Source organism: Rhinopithecus bieti, unplaced genomic scaffold (assembly GCF_001698545.2).
Source record: "Rhinopithecus bieti isolate Rb0 unplaced genomic scaffold, ASM169854v2 scaffold_9663, whole genome shotgun sequence".
Lineage (NCBI taxonomy): Eukaryota > Metazoa > Chordata > Mammalia > Primates > Cercopithecidae > Rhinopithecus > Rhinopithecus bieti.
The window spans coordinates 4,229,456-4,253,818 of NW_016806456.1; the positions used below are offsets into that span (position 1 = coordinate 4,229,456).

Sequence of the window (24,363 nt, forward strand, 5' to 3'; positions counted from 1 at the left end):
TTTTTTTTTTTTTTTTTTTTTTTTTTTTTTTTTTTGAGACGGAGTCTCGCTCTGTCGCCCAGGCTGGAGTGCAGTGGCCGGATCTCAGCTCACTGCAAGCTCCGCCTCCCGGGTTTACGCCATTCTCCTGCCTCAGCCTCCCGCAGGCTGGTCTTGAACTCCCAGCCTCAGGCGATCTGCCTGCCTTGGCCTCCCAAAGTGCTGGGATTACAGGTGTGAGCCACGTCGCCCTACCCCAGATTTGGTTTTTGCTTGAAAACTGAGGGCTGAAGTCAGCCTTCTGGTTGCCCCTCAAGAGTTAGTTTAAATGTTGGTCATGTTGTCAGTGAAAACAGTGGCAAGGCTGTCATGAGAGTGTGAATCTGGAGTGGGAGAGCTTGTGCTTTGTGAAAACATTTTTCCAGATCAGCTCAGTTGTGAGTTATCCATCATTGATGTTATAATGAGCTCTGATTATTTATCAAGCTGCATTCTTTACAGATAATATCTCAGTTTAATCTGAGGTAATCTCCACATCTCTCAAAATAGATGTTATGAATTTTACTTTTACAGAGGAGCCAAATGAGGGTCAGATAAGTTACTTATTATATGACTGTTAGTGGTAGAGCTGGAATTTGAACTCAGAACTGTCTGGCTCCAAAGCCCTTGTAAGTTTCTATCAGTATATGACCATGCATATGAGCATTTGTCTCTCCTATTCTTTGTAGCTCCTTACTGCAATGATTTGATGAAGAATTTGGAATCTAGTCCTCTTTCCCGCATTATTTGGAAAGCTCTGAAGCCTCTGCTTGTTGGGAAGATCCTGTATACACCTGACACTCCAGCCACAAGGCAGGTTATGGCTGAGGTAAGCTACCCCCAGCCCAAGACTCCCTCCCCAGAGTCGTCCCAGAACTGGGGGCAAAAAACTCAAGGTAGCTTCAGAGGTGTGCACTAAGTGTTTTTATGGCTCTTCTGGGATTCCCAGAGTGAAAACCTCAAGTCTGATGCCGACCAGAGCTGGGCCAGCTCCCCAGCCCTAGGTATAGAATCATAGTTATAAGCAGGCATTTATTGGCGATGGGGGAGGACTGGCACAGGGCTGCTGTGATGGGGTATCTTTTCAGGGAGGAGCCAAAGCGCTCATTGTCTCTGCTTCTCCTCCTTTTTCTGCGGTCCCTGGCTCCCCACCTGACTCCAGGTGAACAAGACCTTCCAGGAATTGGCTGTGTTCCATGATCTGGAAGGCATGTGGGAGGAGCTCAGCCCCAAGATCTGGACCTTCATGGAGAAAAGTCAAGAAATGGACCTTGTCCGGGTGAGTGTCCTTCCTATTATTAACATGTGCCTGCTTGATACTGGAGAGGTGAGTTTCTGGTCACTTTCCCAGGTGTGACTGAGGTGAAAATTCTTACAGTTTATCTAGCTGGGGGAATGTAATGAGCATAGGTAAAGTCACAGGGCACCACCTCTCCAGAAGTACAGGCTGTGGTGCAGAGAAAATATTGTGCATCTCAGCATCCATGCCACTCGTGGTCAAATAGCAGTTTTCTGCTATTTGAAGTAGAGTTGGGTAATTGTAGGGCCCTATTTTCATTTTTGGCTGCGGCCTCTCAGCCAGCCACAGCATCTTCTTTACCTCCCTATGTCTTGGTAGGTTTTGGAAAGAGGTGTGGGAGCAAAAGCATCATGTTACATGTAGACTGGCCTGAGAGACTCATTCTCAGGGCACTGTGTGAATGATGAGCTGCTGTTATTGTGTGGAGGGGAAATGCATTTAATGCTTCAGAGCCACTTGCAAGGGGTAAGTGCTCTAGAGACAATTGGATTGAAATGTGGAGCAGGCTGAGCAAGAACAGAATGTCTCCCTTCCCTGAGCCTGAGTGCTGTTTAATCTCATCTTCCTGCCTTGGGCTGAGTCAGAGAATCATTAGACTATTTCCTATTTCCATGGTGAGGGAGGCCTCTTCCTTTTGTCTCTGCTCCCCTTGAAAAGCAGGTGAGGATTTTGCCAGGTTTTTTGTTTTGAACCTTACTGACTTGAAGGACAGCTGGGTTTTAGAGGCTGTACCTACCTGGAGGGAACACTTCCGAAGTTTAGTACTATTCCCTGATCTGCTGGGAGGCAGGTTACTGAGGAAGTGCCTTTAAAAACAAAGGACTTTATGCTGAGAAAAGCATGAACGATGATTTGTATGGATTCACTCTGACTAATAATAGTAGCTCACGCCATTCAAGTGTGGGTCTCTCCACTAAAGGAGTGTTGTATGATCTAGTCCCGTAGACCTAAGTATGGTTTCAGGCCTTTTCTCCCTGGTCTTTTTCTTGGAATTAATATTTCTACTAGTTGGACTTTTTCTCTTTGGCTCTCAGAGGATGATAGGAGGCCCTGTGAAGTGACTCAGTGAGTTTTGATCTGTGGGCAAATAGATGCTTCCCTAGTCTAAAATTGAGAGCTTGCCTTAGATGCGCCAACTGTTCGCAAGTTCCCAGTTCTTAGAGGACAAGACCCTTGTCAACATGGCAGTGGCATTCATTAGGAGTCTACCTGGGAAAATCAAGTGTGTGCGCTTGGAAATGAGGGAGCTGGGGCTGGAAAGAAAGGCATGGGCATGCCTTGGAGGGACTTGTGTGTCAAGCTGAGGACCTTTACTTTAAGATCTAGGGGACCAGGCAAGGGGACATGTAGATACATTACTCTGATGGGGTGGATGAATTGAAGGATGAGGGAAGAATAAAGGCAGAGACCAGGGAGGAGGTTCTCCAAGTGGCCAAGGCATAAAGCAAGAAGTGAGGCCTGGTGATTGCTTAGTTGTGGAACAGTGAAAGAGAGGGAGGCATCAAAGCAAGTCTTGATTTCTGGTTGGATGAATGGTAGGGATGTCCAGTAGGCCAATGGCTACTGGGGTCTGCAGTGGAGGAGGGTAGTTGGGTTGGAGATAGGTGATGAGGGAGTTGTCAGCCTGTGGGTGGAAGAAAAGGGAACCTCTTCCAACTGTTTTCTTATCTCTCTCTCTCTCTTTTTTTTTTTTAAAGACAGAGTCTTGCTCTGTCACCCAGGCTGAAATACAGTGGCATGATCTTGGCTCACCACAGCCTCCGCCTCCCGGGTTCAAGCAATTCTCCTGTCTCAGCCTCCAGAGTAGCTGGGATTACAGGCACATGCCACTGTGCCCAGCTAATTTTTTAATTTTTAGTGGAGATGGGGTTTCACCATGTTGGTCAGGCTGGTCTTGAACTCCTGACCTCAGGTGATCCACCTGCCTTGACCTCCCAAAGTGCTGGGATTACAGGCATGAGGCACCACACCTGGCCTTTCTTCCCTCTCTTAACGAGTGTTTATTTAATTCCACAAACATGAGCTTGTCACCCCCTGCAGCTTGGCATCACCTACATGAGGTGATGGCTGAGGTTTCTGCTTCTGCTGGGGGGTAGCTCTGATCTCTCTGCTATCTCTGGTACTGTCTACCCCTGTTGCCTCACCCCATCGGTCCCAGGGCACCTCTCTCGGGCGAGTCATGGAACCCTCTGACACTGATTTGCTCTCTTTTCTGAGCTGCTTTTAGCCCCTCATCCTTGGACCTTGATTTCTCGCTGTCTCCAGTCCCACGGGCAGTCTTAGGTCTCCTGCCCTTCGCGAGCACCCTAGAGGGGCCACGTGCTTAGCGAGCTCAGTGGGCACATCTTTCTAACCTTGCTGTTCTTTTTAGAAGCCATACTGGGCAGGGCTGACTTCACCCTAAAGGCTGCGTCTCTTCACTCTGCTTTTGTTTGTTCCCAATAAAGTGGCTTCAGAATTGCTAACCCTGGCCTCTGTGAACTTGTGAGGTACAATTTTGTGTCTGTTATGTTAACAGAAATAGACGCATATCTTCCTGGTGATGGTATAAATTGCTGTTCTCTACTGGAAAGCAATTTGGAATGAAAATTTCAAGAACCATTTTAAAACGTGCTATCCTGCATACCTCCATTCCACCCACCCCCAGGGATGTAGCCTACTGAAATAATTTTAAAGAAGTCACCGTATGAGAGAAAATGTTATTGCTATATTGTTATTGTGAGAAATTGGAAATAGACTAAATGTTCAGCACTATAGGAATAATTAATGAAATTATATATACTCTATAAAATCATTATGCTCCCATTAAAATAATAAATACAAAACCGCAAATGGGGAAAAGCTTATAACGTTAGTGAAAATAAGACCGATTTTTTTATAAAGCAGCAGTTTTCAGACCCTTGGAGACTCCAGTTCAGTAGAACCAGGGCTTCATCTTCTCTCTCGGCGCTGTGACAGGAGTTGCGTCTCCTTTTTGCTGAGTTTGCAGCTGCTGTTTTTCTGGCAGCACATCTGTGCAGGCCTCTGCCTCGGCCCCTCTGGATCTGCTGATTGAGCAGCGGATTGATATGTCCTTCTCTTTCGCGTTGACCCATGTGAGGAACCAACTGGCAAGGGAACAAGAAATGGAAATAGGCCTTGTTTGCATCATGACCTGTACATCCTGCAGTTGGAAAAGATTGTACTTTAGTTGGTTTAACCAGCAGCATTATTTTTCTAAACTAAGCAGTAAGAAGGAATTGAGTCTAGGGTTAGGGTTTTTATGTGGATCAACAGACTGGGTCTCAGAAGAGAAAGGTGATAGAACACAGTGGGGAGGGGAGGTGCACTGGAAACAGAGGGCTTATGCTTTCATTCTGGCTTTGCTACTTAATAGCTGCATAACCTAATCTTAGAGACTTAACCTCTCTGAACTTCAGTTTTCTCATCTATAAAATGGGAAATATTAAAAGGATACTCACTGTGCTGGTGGCTTGTGCCTGTGAGTATCCTTTGGGAGGCTGAGGTGGGAGAATCACTTGAGCCCAGGTGTTCAAGACCAGCCCAGGCAATGTGGCAAGACTCTGTCTCTATGAAAAATTTTAAAATTAGCCAGGTATGGTGGTGTGCACCTGTAGTCTTAGCTACTTGGTAGGCTGAGATGGGAGGATCACTTGGGCTTGGGAGGTCAAGGCTGCAGTGAGCGGTGATTCCATCACTGCACTCCAGCCTGGGCAACAGAGCGAGACACTGTCTCAAAATAACAACAACAAAAGGCAAGAAAATAAAAGTACCCTCTTCATGGACTTGTGTGAGGTGAAGCATATAAACCATTCAACATAGTAACTATATAAGGGAAGTGTTGTTACTGTAGTTAATACTGTTAAGTGAGCTGTTTGGTATAGTGGAAAGCACGTGGACTGTGAATTCAGACTCGTCTGACTTTGAGTCCCAGCTCCATATCTACTAATATTATGACCAAGTCCCTGTTAAAATCATACTCTTTTTTCTTCAACCCCAGTCTTCTCACATATAAAATAGGGACACTGTCATCTACCTCACAGTTTTCTGTGAGGATAAAACAATGACAGTGTTATATGCAAGTATTTTGTAAGCTATATAGTGCTCATCAAGATTTAGTTGGTGTTTACTTCTTGTGCTTTCTCACTGGAATGGCAGATGCTGTTGGACAGCAGGGGCAATGACCACTTTTGGGAACAGCAGTTGGATGGCTTAGATTGGACAGCCCAAGACATTGTGGCATTTTTGGCCAAGCACCCAGAGGATGTCCAGTCCAGTAATGGTTCTGTGTACACCTGGAGAGAAGCTTTCAACGAGACTAACCAGGCAATCCGGACCATATCTCGTTTCATGGAGGTGAGAATCTGTTGCTTGGATCATTTAGAAAAGACTTAACGGCTGCTTTCTCTGAGATGCTACAATAAGGTTCAGACAGGAGGCACTTTTAGAAATAATGTATAGTCTCATTTACAAAAGTATCCCTCAAGCCTAAGGCAGGATTTGGTAACAAAAGGCACTCAATAAATGTTAGTTGAGTGGTTGAATGAGTGGATAAACTCTAGCTGTAGTAAATGAACTCTAGCTTTATTCTATATCGGCTCAAGAGAATGTTTCTACCCATTTTCTTGTAGGTTTTCCTATCTCAGTGACTAATGGCAGCAAAGCATTCCCTTAATAAAAGGATTTTTTGTGAAACCTACCTAAAATCTAATTCAGGTCCAATTTAATTTTTTAAATTTTATATTAAAAATCATATCAATAGGGATGGGTAAGAGGTGTTTTGGTCTGTTTCGTTGGCTGGTTAGTTGCCATGACTCAGAATTGCTAAGAAAACAGAAAAGTAAGATAAGATCATTGTTTTAACCTCTTTTCCTCCATAAAGTCAATAAATAACATATCTCTAAATTATTCTCAGAATTTCTCTTAAATTACAGTGAAAAACCAAAATCCTCCATCCTTGGTTGACGATTGGAAAACTACGTTAGAGAGAATTAGAGAGAGAGGATAAGCAGTCATGTAGTCAGCCCTTGCCTCCTAGGGTAGGATTTGTCTCAGCCACTGCTTGCTGTCCTGGCTGCCAATGTTCTCACGAAGGATATTCTTCTACCAGTGTGTCAACCTGAACAAGCTGGAACCCATAGCAACAGAAGTCCGGCTCATTAACAAGTCCATGGAGCTGCTGGATGAGAGGAAGTTCTGGGCTGGTATTGTGTTCACTGGAATTACTCCAGGCAGCATTGAGCTGCCCCACCATGTCAAGTACAAGATCCGAATGGACATTGACAATGTGGAGAGGACAAATAAAATCAAGGATGGGTAAGTGGAATCCCATCACACCAGCCTGGTCTTGGGGAGGTCCAGAGCACCTACTAGGAAAAGAGGTACTTTAAGAATTTGGTAGAAATTTCAACAACAACAAAAAAACTCAACTTGATGTCATGATTTTGGTGTAATTGGTACATGCCTTGCTGGAAGGTTTTTCAAAGCTCATAAAATGTCAGTACCTTTTGATTTAGCATTTCTACTCAAGGGAATTAATTCCAGGAATTTTGGTGGTAGGTGCCTGTAATCCCAGCTACTCAGGAGGCTGAGGCAGGAGAATCGCTTGAATCCAGGAGGTGGAGGTTCTAGTGAGCCGAGATCATGTCATTGCACTCCAGCCTGGGCAATAAGAGTGAAACTCCATCTCAAAAAAAAAAAAAAAAAAAAAAAAAAAAATAGAAATAGGGGCTTGGTAAGGCTAGCGGGGTTTTGTGTGATTGGTTTTTTTATTGTATGGTTCCAAAGGAATGGTTGATTACCTGTAGTTTGGTTTTAGGTACTGGGACCCTGGTCCTCGAGCTGACCCCTTTGAGGACATGCGGTACGTCTGGGGCGGCTTCGCCTACTTGCAGGATGTGGTGGAACAGGCAATCATCAGGGTGCTGACAGGAACCGAGAAGAAAACTGGTGTCTATATGCAACAGATGCCGTATCCCTGTTATGTTGATGACATGTAAGTTACCTGCAAGCCACTGTATTTAACCAGTTTATACTGTGCCAGATGGGGGTGTATGTGTGTGAGCGTGTGCATGCACGTGTGAATGATCTGGAAACAAGATGCCTGATGTAAGTTGTCAACAGTTGCAGCCACATGACAGACATACATATATGTGCACACACTAGTAAACCTCTGCTTCTCATCCATGGTTGCCACTTTTATTTTTTTATTTTTATTTTTTTTGAGACGGAGTCTTGCTCTCTCGCCCAGGCTGGAGTGCAGTGGCTCGATCTTGGCTCACTGCAACCTCCGCCTCCCAGGTTCAAGCTATTCTCCTGCCTCAGCCTCCACAGTAGCTGGGACTATAGGCGCATGCCGCCATGTCTGGCTAATTTTTTGTATTTTAATAGAGACGAGGTTTCACTCTGTTGCCCAGGCTGGTCTCAAACTCCTGAGCTCAGGCATTCCACCCTCCTTAGCCTCCCAAAGTGCTGGGATTACAGGCATGAGCCACCACACCGAGCCCGCCACTTTAATTTTTTACACTCTACCCTTTTGGTCAAAATTTGCTCAATCTGCAAGCTTAAAAAGTGTCATGACAAACACATGCAAGCACATACTCACACATACCTCCAGATGCAGAAACAGAATCTAAACTTAAAAAAGCACACTTTATGTAAATGTGTGCACTTCTCCCTAGGTGGTAAACCACATTTCAAAACAACCCAAATAAAACTGAACAAAGCTTCTTCCTCTTAGACTTTTTAGAAAATCTTTTAGTGCTGAGTCACTAAGCTGCCAAGTTCTCATTGTGGGAACTATGCCTTTGGATGTAATGATTTCTTCTAAGAGAACGGGCAGAGGTGTAGTTATTGCAAACATCTGAAATATGTAATGTGTCTTCCAGATTCTGGAAATTCTGTTATTCCCTGTTATTGTTGGCGATGGTGGTGGTGATGGGATGTGTGTGTGTGTGTGTGTGTGTGTGTGTGTGTGTGTATGTAAGGATCAGGATGCAGGAGGAGCAGGGTTCTCCTTTTATTGGCTGTCTGTTTTGCATTGAACGGTCTGTTTCCTTGTATGGCTATCTATAGCTTTTCCAGGTCACCAGAAATTATCCTGTTTTTTACCTTCTAAACAATTAGCTGGAATTTTTCAAAGGAAGACTTTTACAAAGACCCCTAAGCCAAGGTTTACTCTAGAAAGGATGTCTTAAGACATGGCACAGGAGTTTATAGGCATTAAGAGCTGGTGGCTGTTGTCATGTAGTGAGTTTGTGCCTGCATGATAAAGCTTTAACCTGAGCCTCAAGTTCAGGGACCAGAATCTGTGTCCCTTTTACTTTGCACATCTGCATTTTCTACTCTAGCTTGGAATCTGCAACATTACTGACAAGAGCTGCCTGAAGTGTATGTCTGTGCTGTGAGTAGAGTTACGATAAGCAAGTCAATAGTGAGATGACTTTGGAGATGTTGAACTTTTGTGAGAGAATGAGTTGGTATTTTGTTTTGTTTTTTAGTACTTTAAAATAATCTACCTTTAGTTTAAGTATGGCTCACAGTTACCTAGTTACTGAAGCAAGCCCCCAAAGAGATTTGGTTTGGCAACATTTTGTTAGCTTTGTTTTTCTCTCTACATTGCATTGCTTATGAAGCATTGGGTCATATGTACATTTCAGAGTCCAGAGCGCCTTTCCTTCTGTGGCCCAGATGTGGTGCTCCCTCTAGCATGCAGGCTCAGGGGCCTTGGCCCATCACCCTGGCTCATGTGTGTCTTTCTTTCTCCCCTTGTCCTTCCTTGGGGCCTCTAGCTTTCTGCGGGTGATGAGCCGGTCAATGCCCCTCTTCATGACACTGGCCTGGATTTACTCAGTGGCTGTGATCATCAAGGGCATTGTGTATGAGAAGGAGGCACGGCTGAAAGAGACCATGCGGATCATGGGCCTGGACAATAGCATCCTCTGGTTTAGCTGGTTCATTAGTAGCCTCATTCCTCTTCTTGTGAGCGCTGGCTTGCTGGTGGTCATCCTGAAGGTAAGGCAGCCTCACCCTGTGTTCCCTGCCGGGGAACTCCAAAATAGCTCAACACAGGGTAAGGGAGGAGAAGAAGAAAAAAACCTGAAGCCTCATGTAGAGAAGGGGTCATACCTATCATTTTCTGCAACTTCGTCAATTTGTAGTTGGGGAAAGTGAAGCCCAGGGAGGGGCAGTGACTTGCCCAGGGTCAACCCAGCTGGGTAGCAGCTAAGCAGGACGAGAGTACAGGGTTCATGCTTTCCAGATAACCACACGCTCAATTGTGCCATGCTGTCTAGTTGGTAGTGATTCATGGCAGCATCTGAGAGCTATTTATTTTCTTAGATATATTGGGTGGCGATTCTTCCCAAGTTTCTAACAACAGTAATCAGCAGGATATATATTGTTGCAGGTTAGACTGTCTGGAAGCAGAGGCTGAAATAGAGTTTGATGTATGGGTATTTACGAGGGCTCAATACCTATGGAAGGGATATGGAAGATGGAAGATGCAGGATTGGGCAGAGGGAGGAGTTGAACTGTGATACAGGGCTAACCCCGTGGGGCAGTCTAGAGAATATGCAGCTTGTTGGAGTTGTTCTTCATCGAGCTGAAACATCCAGCCCTTTGTGCTCCCCCAGTGCCTCCCCCGTGACACCACCTACCCCAGCCCTCTCAACCAATTGTTGGATGTGGGCTGCCCTGGGAAGGTCATGCCCCAGGGCCTACATGGCTCTCTGCTGCTGTGATAAACCCAGAGTTGCTGATGCCTGAGGCCGTCTACGGACAGCTGGGCAACATGCCTTCCCTGAATGGGGACTCTGGGCAGTGCAGTTTTGTGTCTGCACCATACATTAATATATTTATATCCAAATTTTCTTTCTCTGCAAGCATTTCATACAAAGATGCATCAGGTAAAAATAAATGTTTTTAAAGCAAAGGGAGTACAAAGAAATAAGAACTAACTAATTTAATGCTAGCTACCATCTGTTACAAATAGTTCCTACTGATTGCCAAGGACTGTTTAAACACATCACATGGGCTGTCTTATTCTATCCTCACTAACCCTTTTAACAGATAAGGAAATGAGGCTCAGGAAGGTCAAGGACTTTATTGAGGTTCCACAGTAGGATACAGTTCTTGCTGAAAGCAACCCCTCCTCCCTGCTCCGTTATCTAACTGCAAGGGCGAGGTCAGTGGCAGGGGTGGTGGTCCCATGATTGGTGCATAAGAGCTGCTCTGAGACAACTGCACGCTGGTGGGTCCTGCAGATGTCTACCCATCAGCCAGAGATAAGCTCAAAATATCCACAAGAGTTTGGATGATTGTGGGAATGCAGAATCCACAGTGATCAAGGGGGAAAGTCAAGTTGCCGGGCCATTTCCCTTGACTTTTAGAGAGAAAAGTTACGTGGGACATTATCTCCCACAGCTCTTCTGTGGTGCCACTAGTTTTAGTCCTTATATAAGAAGAAACCAGTTAAAATTACCTATTGAAGAAACAAAGAGCAAACTCGCCCACTGAGATGCGTAGAAAGCCCTGGACTCTGTTGTATTCATAACTCTGCCATTATTTTTCTGTGTAGTCTTGGGTAAATCACTTATCTTCTTTATGATGGTTATGATCAGTTTCCTCATCAGAAAGATGAACAGCATTACACCTCTATTGTCTCTAACATGACTAGGAATAAACCCTGTCTTTTTTCTGTAGATCATACAAGTGAGTGCTCGGGATTGTTGAGGCAGCGCATTTGATGTGTCTCTTCCTTTCCAGTTAGGAAACCTGCTGCCCTACAGTGACCCCAGCGTGGTGTTTGTCTTCCTGTCCGTGTTTGCTGTGGTGACCATCCTGCAGTGCTTCCTGATTAGCACACTATTCTCCAGAGCCAACCTGGCAGCAGCCTGTGGGGGCATCATCTACTTCACGCTGTACCTGCCCTACGTTCTGTGTGTGGCGTGGCAGGACTATGTGGGCTTCACACTCAAGATCTTCGCTGTGAGTACCTCTGGTCTTTCTTCAGTGGCTGTAGGCATTTGACCTTCCTTTGGAGTCCCTGAATAAAAGCAGCAACTTGAGAACAGAATTGATAGTCTCTTTCCAATGGGACATGAACCTTTGCTCTAGATTCTAAGCTCTTTAAGGGTTAAGGGCAAGGATTGTGTTTTATTAAATTGTTTACCTTTAGTCTTCTCAGTGAATCTTGGTTGAATTGAATTGAATGGATTTTTTCCGAGAGCCAGACTGCATCTTGAACTGGGCTGGGGAGAAATGGCATTGAGGAATGGCTTCAGGCAACAGATACCGTCTCTGCCCTTTATCTCCCAGCTCTGTTGGCCATGTTAAACTCATGACAAAGTCAAGGCCACAGATAGAACTGAAAAGTCTTGAGGTCAGAGATGGCCTCTCTTGTCTTCCTTGTGTCCAGTATGCTGTTTTGCTTGAGTAATATTTTATGAACTAAACACAACTGAGGAGCAGGTGCCTCATCTTCCCACAAATTCCTGACTTGGACCCTTCCTTCCCTTGTACAGAGCAGGGGGAAATCTTGGATGGTGTGTGAGCCCCTGCAAGTGCAAGCTGTCAGATGTCCCCAGGTCACTTACAAGGAAAGCTATGAATCACTCATAAGATGCTCCTGATGCCTCAGTCTGGGCTCCATGGGCATCAGCAGCCCCAGACAGGCACCTCTGATCCTGAGCCATCCTTGGCTGAGCAGGGAGCCTCAGAGGACTATGGGTATGCACACATGTGCAGGGGAATAGGATTGCTAAGCCTTGGGGCATCTCTGGAAACATAAAGTTCTAAAAGTTTTATACTTCATTGTACATGCATTTCTGAAATGTTTGTGTATAATGAGTGGTTACAAGTTGAATCATTTTATATGTTACTTGGTGGCCCACCACTCCCCTAAGAGGACTCCATAGGTAAATACTACTTCTGCACCTTATGACTGATCCATTTTGCAAATTCAAATTTCTCCAGGTGTAATTTACACTAGAAGAGATAGAAAAATGAGAGAGACCAGAAAATGGATAGGTGACTTTGCCTGTTTCTCACAGAGCCTGCTGTCTCCTGTGGCTTTTGGGTTTGGCTGTGAGTACTTTGCCCTTTTTGAGGAGCAGGGCATTGGAGTGCAGTGGGACAACCTGTTTGAAAGTCCTGTGGAGGAAGATGGCTTCAATCTCACCACTTCAGTTTCCATGATGCTGTTTGACACTTTCCTCTATGGGGTGATGACCTGGTACATCGAGGCTGTCTTTCCAGGTACACTGCTTTGGGCATCTATTAGGAAAATGTGACTTCTAGCTATTTTCCTTTCATTGTGCTAGAATCTCTGCAGTGCATGGGCCTCCCTGGGAAGTGGTTTGGGCTATAGATCTATAGTAAACAGATAGTCCAAGGACAGGCAGCTGATGCTGAAAGTACAATTGTCACTACTTGTATAGCACTTGTTTCTTGAAAACTGTGTGCCAGGTAGCATGCAAAATGTTTTATACACATTGCTTCATTTAATTCTCACAAGGCTACTCTGAAGTAGTTACTATAACAACCAGCAATTTTCAAATAAGAGAACTGTGACTCAAAGATGTTAAGTAACCAGCTGTGGCCACACAACTGTTAAGTGTTGGTACATGGAGGAGAATCCACTTCGGTTACACTGGGTCAATAAGCCCATGCGAATCCTCCCAATGCTCACCCAATTCTGTATTTCTGTGTCCCCAGACGGGGTACAACTAGGAGATGTTCTGTTTCCTGAGTACAGGTTGTTAATAATTAAATATACTAGCTCTAAGGCCTGCCCGTGATTTAATTAGCATTCAGTAAAAATTCATGTTGAATTTTTCTTTAGTACTTCTTTCTTAATACATCTTCTTGACCAAGTCCAAGAGGAACCTGCCTTGGGACAAACTTTCATATGAGATCAAATTCTGAAACAGCAAGATTTAACCCTTTTTGGTTCACCTTCTGATCCTCCCCTAAGGAGGTATACATGAAATATTTATTACTCCTGCCTGAACTTCATTCATTGAATATGCATGCAGATTCTGGATTTAAATTCTCAGTCCTGAACTTACTGGCCGAGGGACCTTGGATAGGCTCCTTATCCCTCACTTTCCTCATCTCTAAAATGGGGATGGCACCTGCCCCGTGGGTTGTTGCAAGGACTTACTGAGGTGCAGAATGTACGTTGTACATAGCAGGTTTCAGCAAATGTTTGCTTCCCCTTTCCCCACATCCATTCCAATCTGTTCCTTCCCCAAAGGATGTGTCAAGGAGGAAATGGACCTGGCTGGGAAACCCTCAGAATACTGGGATGGTGCCGAGCTTGGCTCATACCTGTGCTTTGCTTTCAGGCCAGTATGGAATTCCCAGGCCCTGGTATTTTCCTTGCACCAAGTCCTACTGGTTTGGTGAGGAAAGTGATGAGAAGAGCTACCCTGGTTCCAACCAGAAGAGAATGTCAGAAGGTAAGTGCTGTTGACCTCCTGCTCTTTCTTTAACCTAGTGCTGCTGCCTCTGCTAACTGTTGGGGGCAAGCGATGTCTCCTGCCTTTCTAAAAGACTCTGAAACCACTCTAGGGGCAGAGAAATCACAAGCAGTGTCCCTTTCCAAATCCTCCTATGCCATTTATGTCCAATGCTGTTGACCCATTGGGAGTTCATGGTCTGGATCCCTGAGGGACATTTTCTTTGTTGTCTTGGCTTCTAGAAAAGTATCTTTTACTTGCCCCCTCCCAAACGCACATTTCATGCTCTCCTAACAAGCTAGAAGAAAGAGGTAAAGACAAGCATGATTGTGGAACCGTAGCCTTGTTGCCTACCTTGTCATGGTGACCTGTGTGTGAGCCTGTGTGGCCTGAGACCAAGTGACTACCACAGAGCTCAGCCTATGCTTCGTAACGTAATCACCCTTCATTACCCAGATCCCTAATCCTCTCTTGGCTCCTGACTGCAGGCAGAGAAATCCACAGCTCATCAAAGGCTCTGGGTTCTTTGTGCTTAGAGTGGCTTCCTAAGTGTTTAATAGGTCCCTTTTCTGCTAGTCTCTTCTGTGCCCATCCCTTGATTGCCCTTGGTAAAAGTATGATGCTCCTGAATGTAGCACGCTTGCCTGCTGTTCCTAATCATCTTCTCCTACCTCCTCTCTACACCTAGCTCATATTTCGGTCACCTGGAAATGCTCACAGTTGCTGGAATATGTCATGTTCTTCCACACCCCCATGCCTTTGTATGTACTGTTTGCTCTCACAGGAGAACCTTCTCTCTAACTTGCCTGTCTTCTCAATTCCTCCTTTCTCTCCAAGATCTAGTTCAGGATCCCCACCCCTGAGCATCCCTCCTTGGTTCTCAGGTAGTCAGTCACTCTCTACCCTGAACTTCCATGGCACATGAAAGAAAATCTTGTTTTTTTAAAACAATTATAGACTCACAAGAAGTAATAAAAGTTACATGAGGGGATTCCCCCAATGGTAGCACCATGCGTAACTATAGAATAATATCAAAACCATGAAATTGACATTGGTGCAATTCACAAACCTTCTTCAGATTTCACTAGCTTTATGTGCACTCATTTGTGTGTGTGTATGTATTTAGTTCTATGCAGTTTTATCATGTATGAATTCATGTAATTACTAGCTCAATCAAGCTGCAGAAATGTCTCATTGTCACAAAGCTCCTTCATGCTACCCCTTAATGGCCACAGCCATCTCCCTTCTTTCTCAGTTCCTGACACCTCTCAACCACTAATGTGTTCCTCATTTTTACAGTTATATTATTTCCAGAATGTTACGTAAATGGAACCATACAGTAGGTATCCTTTTGATACTGGCTTTTTTTTTTCCCCACTCAGCACAATTCCCTTGAGATCTATCCAACTTGTATTGTCAACAGTTCATTCCTCTTCACTGATGGGTAGTGTTCCCTGGGAGGGAGGTATCACAGTTCCATGGCATTTTAGATGTATTTTGAAACAACTTTTGAGCATCCTGTATTTTAATTGTTTATCAAGTCCTTTTTCCAATAGACTCTGAATGCTCCTGTATCATTGTATTCCCATCACCAACATCAGTATCCAAATAGGCCTTACATAAACATTTGTAGCCTCCTGCCTGCCTGTGAAACCAGGGTGGACATGGAGAGAAGGCATTGCTGAGAGTACGAGCGCAGCGCCATGCATCCTTACCCTCCACTCCTCAGTGCTTTCTGTGGGTTCATTTCTGTCTTCTCTCCTGTCACAGTCTGCATGGAGGAGGAGCCCACCCATCTGAAGCTGGGCGTGTCCATTCAGAACCTGGTAAAAGTCTACCGAGATGGGATGAAGGTGGCTGTCAATGGCCTGGCACTGAATTTTTATGAGGGCCAGATCACCTCCTTCCTGGGCCACAACGGAGCGGGGAAGACGACCACCATGTAAGAAGAGGGTGTAGTTCCCACAGAATCAGCCACAGGAGGGTTCTGCAGTAGAGTTAGAAATTTATACCTTAGGAAACCATGCTGGTCCCTGGGACAAGGGCAGGAGCACATGAGGAGTTGCCGAGTGTGAAAATGTTATGTAATCACGAGTGTCTTTCCATGTGCTAGTTTTCTAGATGTTATTTCTTCAGCCTAAAACAGGCTGGGGCCTCTAGATGTTATTTCTTCAGCCTAAAGCAGGCTGGGGCCTCAGATGACCCTTCCCATGTAGTTCACAGAATTCTGCAGTGGTCTTGGAACCTGCAGCCACGAAAAGACAGATTACATATGTTGGAGGGAGTTGGCAATTCCCAGGAACTCTGTCTCTAAGCAGATGTGAGAAGCAGCTGGGCAGCTGGCTTGACTGCCTTCCCTGGGACCTCAAGGACCTTACAGCAGGTAGTGTCAGGAGGGATCAGGGACTGTAAAGCACCAGTGTTAGCCTCAGTGGCTTCCAGCGTGATTCCTCAACCATTCCAAAGGGTATATCTTTGGGGGGTGACATTCTTTCCTGTTTCCTTTTAATCTTTTTTTAAAACATAAAATTAATATATTATGAGCTTTTCAGAAGATTTTTAAAAGGTAGTCAGAAATTCTACTACCTAACATAAAAATTATTTTTATCTTTGAATAATATGTTCTTGTTTGTCCATTTTCCATGTGTGCGATGTTAGGCATAGAAAATATATTTTTTTAAAGTATACTTCATTGCAAATTGGAAACTTCATTTAAAAAATGCTCACACTAAAATTGGCATTTCTAACACATGGGCCCACTTGTAGTTATTTACTAAAGTAGAAGGACTGCTTTGCTTTGTTTGGGTCTGGTAGGGTTCATTAGAAAGGAATGGGGCTGGTAGGAGGGTTGGTTTTCTGTTCTCTCTGCAGCCTGAATGGAGCATCTAGAGTTAAGGGTAGGTCAACCCTGACTCCTGTACTTCTAAATTTTTGTCCTCAGGTCAATCCTGACTGGGTTGTTCCCCCCGACCTCGGGCACGGCCTACATCCTGGGAAAAGACATTCGCTCTGAGATGAGCACCATCCGGCAGAACCTGGGGGTCTGTCCCCAGCATAATGTGCTGTTTGACATGTGAGTACCAGCAGCCTGTTAAGAATAGGCCCTTTCTGGATGTGTGTGTCACGCCATCGTGGGAGGAGTGGGACTTAAGCATTTTACTGTGTTATGTTTTTGTTTTCTCTCTCTCTCCCCTCCCCCCCCCCCCCCCTTTTTTTTTTTTTTTTTTTTTTGAGACAGAGTCTTGCTCTGTAGCCAGGCTAGAGTGCAGAGTGGTGCTCACTGCAACCTTGGCCTCCCAGGTTCAAGTGATTCTCCTGCCTCAGCCTCCCGAGTAGCTGGGACTCTAGGCACACACCACCATGCCCAGCTAATTTTTCTATTTTTAGTGGAGACAGGGTTTCACCATGTTGGCCAGGATGGGCTCAGTGTCTTGACCTTGTGATCCGCCCACCATGGCCTCCCAAAGTGCCAGGAACACAGGCATGAACCACTGTGTCTGGCCGCATATTACTTTCTTTGAATGTGGCAGGCTCACCTCCCTGAACACCTTGAGACCTAGTTGTTCTTTGATTTTAGGAGAAGTGGGAGGTGAATGGTTGAGCTGGAGAGGTGACTTCACCCCAGCCAGTGGATGGGGGCTTGGGAAACGTTGCTTTCCATTATTGTCATGCTGGAGGGCCCTTTAGCCCATGCTCTCCCCCGCCACACTCCTTATTGAGGCCTGGAGTAGACTTCCCAGACCTGGTAGTGCTTCAGGCCTCTGGTATGATGGACCTGTATTTGCTGCTCAAGACATTTGCTCACACTCAGGTTGTCCCATCAGCAATAAGGCCCCCAGGGAGCCCAAGTGATGGAGCCAGAGAGTGACCTGAACTCTGCAATCTTGGGCAAGGCTTTTCCCTTATGTTTCTTCTTATCTAAAGTGAACAGGTGGGGCTTATATGCTCCCTCCTCATCTAAAGTGAACACATGGGGCTCACGTGCAGGGTCCTCCCTGCTTTCAGAGCCTGAGGTCCCCTGAGGTTCAGGAGGGCTGCTCCAGGTAAGTGCTGAGCTGACTTCTTGGTGGACATGCTGTGGGGACAGCCCGTTAAAGACAACATCTTGGGGCACTGAAATTGAAAGTTGGAACTGCCTGGTGCATGGTGGCCAGGCCTGCTGGAAACAGGTTGGAAGCGATCTGTCACCTTTCACTTTGATTTCCTGAGCAGCTCATGTGCTTGCTCACTGTTGTTCTACCTTGAATCTTGAAGATTCTTTTTCAGAACTTGATAAAGTAAAAAAAAAAAAAAAAAAAAAAAGTGAGGGAGAGGAAAATATGCCCATTCTCATCTGTTCTGGGCTAGGGGACACTGTATTCTGGGGTATCCAGTAGGGCCCAGAGCTGACCTGCCTCCCTGTCCCCAGGCTGACTGTCGAAGAACACATCTGGTTCTATGCCTGCCTGAAAGGGCTCTCCGAGAAGCATGTGAAGGCAGAGATGGAGCAGATGGCCCTGGATGTTGGTTTGCCATCAAGCAAGTTGAAAAGCAAAACAAGCCAGCTGTCAGGTGCGGCCCAGAGCTACCTTCCCTATCCCTCTCCCCTCCTCCTCCAGCTACACACACGCAGAGGAAAATCAGCACTGCCCCAGGGTCCCGGGCTGGGTGAGGTGGGTAATAGAAACTTGTCCCTGGCTGTGTCCCCAGGTCCTCTGCCTTCACTCACTGTCTGGGGCTGGTCCTGGAGTTTGTCTCACTTTTCTTTTTGTAGGTGGAATGCAGAGAAAGCTATCTGTGGCGCTGGCCTTTGTCGGGGGATCCAAGGTTGTCATTCTGGATGAACCCACAGCTGGTGTGGACCCTTACTCCCGCAGGGGAATATGGGAGCTGCTGCTGAAATACCGACAAGGTGCCTGATGTATATTTATTCTGAGTAAATGGACTGAGAGAGAGCGGGGGGCTTTTAAGAAGTATGGTTGTGTCACATGGCTACTCTTCTGTGAAGCCATGGGATTCTCTTCTGTTATCACGGAAGAGATAAAGGGCATCGAGAGTGAGATTCCTGAGAGGAGATGCTGTGTCTTTATCCATCTTTTTGTCCCCAACATGGTGCACTAAATTTATGGTTAGTCAAAAGGGTGGATGCATAAATGAATGGAATGGGAGAGGGGCAGGGAGACGATTGGGCTCTCTGGTTAGAGATCTGATGTGATACAGTATGAGGAGCACAGGCAGGCTTTGAGCCAACCCTGGCTGGTCCTGAGACATTGGAAAAGTCACAACTTGCCTCACTTTCTTTGCCGATAATAATAGTAGTGCTTATGTCATAGATTAAATTAAATAAGAATGCACACAAACCACCTAGCACAATGCCTGGCATACAACAATTTCCCAAATAAATGCTACTGTTCTTACCTCTGTCAGGATGCGGTACCTATATACATATCCAAAGCTTTGCCATTCTAGGGGTCTTAGCCATACAGGGTTAAAGGTGGCTTCCAGGTCTCTTTGCCCTGCTTACCCCTGCTAATATCTCTTTAGTCCCTGCCACTGCGATAAATGAGAACTGAGAGGCCTCACCCATCCCACATCCTTGTGTTTGTACCTGGCAGGCCGCACCATTATTCTCTCCACACACCACATGGATGAAGCGGACATCCTGGGGGACAGGATTGCCATCATCTCCCATGGGAAGCTGTGCTGTGTGGGCTCCTCCCTGTTTCTGAAGAACCAGCTGGGAACAGGCTATTACCTGACCCTGGTCAAGAAAGATGTGGAATCCTCCCTCAGTTCCTGCAGAAACAGTAGTAGCACTGTGTCATACCTGAAAAAGGTGAGCTGCAGTCTTGGTGCTGGGCTGGTGTTGGGTCTGGGCAGTCAGGACTTGCTGGCTGTGAATGGTTTCCCCACCTCCACCCCTTTTGCCATGTTGAAGCCACCATCTCCCTGCTCTGCCCCTTGGAAATCATATCATACCTCAGGCATGGAAAGCTAAGGAGCCCTCTGTTCCCATTGTGCTAGTTCTGTTGAATCCCGTTTTCCTTTTCCTATGAGGCACAGAGAGTGATGGAGAAGGTCCTTAGAGGACATTATTATGTCAAAGAAAAGAGACTTGTCAAGAGGTAAGAGCCTTGGCTACGAATGACCTGGTGTTCCTGCTCATTACTTTTCAATCTCATTGACCTTAACTTTTAAACTATAAAACAGCCAATATTTATTAGGCACTGATTTCATGCCAGAGAGACTCTGGGCATAAAAGAAAATAATGATAATCGTTAATTTTATATAGCATTGTTACCATTTACAACCTTTTTTTTTTCTTTTCTTTTTTTCTTTTTTCTTTTTTTTTAACCTCTAACATCTGAAAGTACAGAGAAACCCTGGGAAGAAGATAACTATATTTATTATCCCAGATGAAGGAAGTGAGGCTTATAGGGATTTGGTAGCTTATTCAAGGTCACCCAGCAGGTAAATAACAGTGGTAGGACCAGACCCAATTACCAGGTATGTTTTCCCCTGTACCGCAGTACATGCCTGAGATTTCTTTGTGTGTTGAAGCCAGTGGTACCTAACATATTTACTTCCCAACCTTAAACTTCTATCCACTTATTTACCTTTTAATGAGCCTCTTGACTCAAGTGCAGTCTGAGGACCAGCAGCATCAGGATCACTGGGAACTTGTTAGAAATTCAGCATCTTGGGCCCAGCTCAGACCTACTGAATCAGAATCTGTGCGTTTTAACAAGGTCCTCAAGTGGTTGAACACACATTGAAGCTTGAGAAGCATTGAAGTAGACATGTAGCCAGGTAAAGGCCTTGCCTGAGATGGTTGGCAAAGGCCTTGTTGCAGCATTCATTGGGAGGCCACAGTTCTTTTGGCAACTCTGCTTCCTGACCTTTCACCCTCAGGAAGTGAGGCTGTTCACACGGCACACACATGCCAGACAGGGTCCTCTGAAGCCACGGCTGCCAGTGCATGTGTCCCAGGGAAAGCTTTTTCCTTTAGTTCTTATAAAACAGAACTGCTTGGAAGCCCTCCCTGGCGAAGGTGCTGGTGGCTCTGCCTTGCTCAGTCCCTGACCCATTCTCACTTCCTTCTTTGCCATCAGGAGGACAGTGTTTCTCAGAGCAGTTCTGATGCTGGCCTGGGCAGCGACCATGAGAGTGACACGCTGACCATCGGTAAGGACTCTGGGGTTTCTTATTCAGGTGGTGCCTGAGCTTCCCCCAGCTGGGCAGAGTGGAGGCAGAGGAGGAGAGGTGCAGAGGCTGGTGGCGCTGACTCAAGGTTTGCTGCTGGGCTGGGGCTGGGTGGCTGTGGGGGCGGGTGCAGCTTGGTGGTGGGTTGGCCTAATGCTTGCTGGGGTGCCTGGGGCTCGGTCTGGGAGCTAGCAGGGCAGTGTCCCAGAGAGCTGAGATGATTGGGGTTTGGGGAATCCCTTAGGGGAGTGGACACTGAATACTGGGGATGAGGAGCTGAGGGCCAAGCCAGTGGGCTGGGATTTGAGCCTAGTATATAAGAAGAGTGAGAGCCCAGGAGATCAGGAACAGCCTTACAGATTTTTCTTGGGTAGCGTGTGTAGGAGGCCAGTGTCACCAGTAGCATATGTGGAACAGAAGTCTTGACCCTTGCCATCTCTGCTGAATCCTAACAGCTGGCTTTTCCCAGGAAGAAGACTTCTGCTTCCATGAACTGTTAGATTAACCCTCTATTTAGGTAAATGAGGGAGCCTACTTTTCAAATATAGGAAAGGGTAAAGAATCTTTTAAGATTCCTTTACTCAAGTTTTCTATTGAAGAATTCCAGAGCTTAGGCAATAAACACCAGACTTTGAGCCTCAGTTATCCATCCACCCATCCACCCACCCACCCAACCTCCCATCCACCCATCCACCCATCCTACACTGAGTACCTACAATGTGCCTGGCTTTGGTGATACAAAGGTGAATAAGACATAGTCCTTTCCTTTGCCCCCAACCCTAAGACCAGAGATGAACATGTGGAATGACTAAAATACCTGGAACAGGTGTGGTGTATGAGCAGCAGGCTTCTGAGGAGAGGGTGGGGGATGGCCAGCCCTCACTCTGGAGCCCCTCTGAGTTGATTGAGCCGTCTTTGCATTCTGGTCCCTGCAGATGTCTCTGCTATCTCCAACCTCATCAGGAAGCATGTGTCTGAAGCCCGGCTGGTAGAAGACATAGGGCATGAGCTGACCTACGTGCTGCCATATGAAGCTGCTAAGGAGGGGGCCTTTGTGGAACTCTTTCATGAGATTGATGACCGGCTCTCAGACCTGGGCATTTCTAGTTATGGCATCTCAGAGACGACCCTGGAAGAAGTAAGTTAAGTGGCTGACTGTCGGAATATATAGCAAGGCCAAATGTCCTAAGGCCAGGCCGGTAGCCTGCATTGGGAGCAGGATTATCATGGAGTTAGTCATTGGGTTTTTAGGTCATTGACATCTGAGTAATGTTGACCCCTGTTAGCCATTTAAGATGGTGGTGGGAGACAGCAGGAAAGAAGTATTTTCCTCTGTACCACAGTACATGCCTGAGATTTATTTGTATGTTGAAACCAGTGGTACCTAACACATTTACATCCCAACCTTAAACTCCTATCCACTTATTTACCTTTTAATGAGCCTCTTTACTCAAGTACAGTGTGAGGACCAGCAGCATCAGGATCACCTGGGAACTTGTTAGGAATTCAGCAACTTGGGCCCAGCTCAGACCTACTGAATCAGAATCAGGAGCAATTCCCTGGTGTGACTGTGTCACAGCCAGGTATCAACTGGATTCTCATACATAGGAAATGACCAACATTTATGAATGGATAGTCTACTTATGCCAGGTGCCGAGATTTGTTTTTGTTTTTTTTTTTAAAATCACTGTGACCTCATTTCATTCTCATAAAAAGATGAAAAAATGAACACTCAGGAATGTTGACATGAGATTCAGAATCAGGGATTTGGGGCTTCAAAGCCCATCCTCTCTTTATCCATGTAATGCCTCCCCTTAGAGATCCAACATCACAGACCTTGAGGGCTGAAGGGGATATAAAAGCTGTCTGGTCCAGTGGTCTCTAAGTTTGACAGTGCAGCAGAATCACCTGGGGATGTTACTAAAAGTAAACATTCTATCTAAGGTTTGGCTTCAGGCCCTGTGCATCAGAATTTCTGGAGGTAAGGCCTGGAGGTCTGTACTTCTCTTGCATGCTTTGGATGCAGTGGTCTATAGACTAGAGTTTGGAAATTATTGCGCTCATTCAGGTTCTCTTCTGATGTTTGAATCTCTGCCATCATATTTCTAGTCCTCCATTTCCTTCTGCTCATTCTGTATTGGATAACTTGTCATAGTGCTAGCCTACGCAAAGATTTAGAGCCACAATCCTGAAAGAAGCCACCTGACTCATTCCCTGTAGGTTCAGAACAAATTTCTTCTGCTGCAGTGTCCTACTGTCATAGCTTTTTTTTTTTTTTTTTTGGATGAGACAGGAGTTTTGCTCTTACCGCCCAGGCTGGAGTACAGTGGTGCAATCCTTAGCTCACTACAACCCCCACCTCGTGGGTTCAAGTGATTCTCCTGCCTCAGCCTCCCGAGTAGCTGGAATTACAAGCATGTGCTACCACGCCCGGCTAATTTTGTGTTTTTAGTAGAGACGGGTTTTCTCCATGTTGGTCAGGCTGGTCTCGAACTCCCGACCTCAGGTGATCAGTCTGCCTCGGCCTCCCAATGTGCTGGGATTATAGGCGTGAGCCCACCGCGCCCAACCATAGCTTTAATTTAAAAATGATCGTCTAGATTGATAGCTCTCACCACTGAGGAAATGTTCTCTGGCAAAAACGGCTTCTCTCCCAAGTGACTCTGACAAAGTGTTATTAAGAAATGTGACTTCTGCTTTCTCTGTCTTAAGGGGCTAACATGCCACTCAATAATGTAATAATCATGGCAGTGATGACTACGTTCGTAATGTTGGTGCTTATAATGTTCTCACCTGCTCTCATTTTGCAGATATTCCTCAAGGTGGCCGAAGAGAGTGGGGTGGATGCTGAGACCTCAGGTAACTGCCTTGAGGGGGAATGGCACACTTAAGATAGTGCCTCCTGCTGGCTTTCTCAGCGCACGAGTATTGTTCCTTTCCCTTTGAATTGTTCTATTGCATTCTCATTTGTAGAGTGTAGGTTTGTTGCAGATGGGGAAGGTTTGTTTTGTTGTAAATAAAGTATGGGATTCTCTCCTTGTGCCTTCAGATGGTACCTTGCCAGCAAGACGAAATAGGCGGGCCTTCGGGGACAAGCAGAGCTGTCTTCGCCCGTTCACTGAAGATGATGCTGTTGATCCAAATGATTCTGACATAGACCCAGGTATGTTAGGGCAAGATCAATCAGTGTCCCACTGTTTGAATGTGAAAGTCTCTCTCATTCTCCCAGCTGTTTTCTTGGGATGGCCTTTAGCCAAGGTGATAGATCCCTACAGAGTCCAAAGAGATGTGAGGAAATGATAAAAGCCCCTTGTTCTTTGCAGCATCGTGCATGTGATCAAACCTGAAAGAACCCATCCATATCACTTCCTTTAAAGACGTAAAGAGGATGCTTCAATCCTC

The 24,363-nt window shown here is 45.8% G+C and overlaps 1 protein-coding gene across 2 annotated transcripts in view; it reads left to right on the plus strand.

The window, feature by feature from the left end:
• Positions 1–24,363, plus strand: part of ABCA1 (ATP binding cassette subfamily A member 1) — a 154,414-nt gene that overhangs the window by 92,661 nt on the left and 37,390 nt on the right. Inside the window, exons 10-27 of one of the 2 annotated variants that reach the window (XM_017876728.1) lie at positions 708–847; positions 1,181–1,297; positions 5,477–5,674; positions 6,429–6,634; positions 7,137–7,313; positions 9,109–9,331; positions 11,084–11,305; positions 12,370–12,574; positions 13,666–13,779; positions 15,550–15,721; positions 16,721–16,852; positions 18,188–18,330; positions 18,533–18,670; positions 19,374–19,594; positions 20,871–20,943; positions 21,897–22,099; positions 23,772–23,820; positions 24,011–24,124. In XM_017876728.1, the coding sequence (XP_017732217.1) occupies positions 708–847; positions 1,181–1,297; positions 5,477–5,674; positions 6,429–6,634; positions 7,137–7,313; positions 9,109–9,331; positions 11,084–11,305; positions 12,370–12,574; positions 13,666–13,779; positions 15,550–15,721; positions 16,721–16,852; positions 18,188–18,330; positions 18,533–18,670; positions 19,374–19,594; positions 20,871–20,943; positions 21,897–22,099; positions 23,772–23,820; positions 24,011–24,124 (2,847 nt within the window). Of the gene's footprint in view, positions 1–707; positions 848–1,180; positions 1,298–5,476; positions 5,675–6,428; positions 6,635–7,136; positions 7,314–9,108; positions 9,332–11,083; positions 11,306–12,369; positions 12,575–13,665; positions 13,780–15,549; positions 15,722–16,720; positions 16,853–18,187; positions 18,331–18,532; positions 18,671–19,373; positions 19,595–20,870; positions 20,944–20,970; positions 21,050–21,896; positions 22,100–23,771; positions 23,821–24,010; positions 24,125–24,363 lie in introns of both variants that reach the window. The other variant, XM_017876727.1, reaches the window with a different exon arrangement.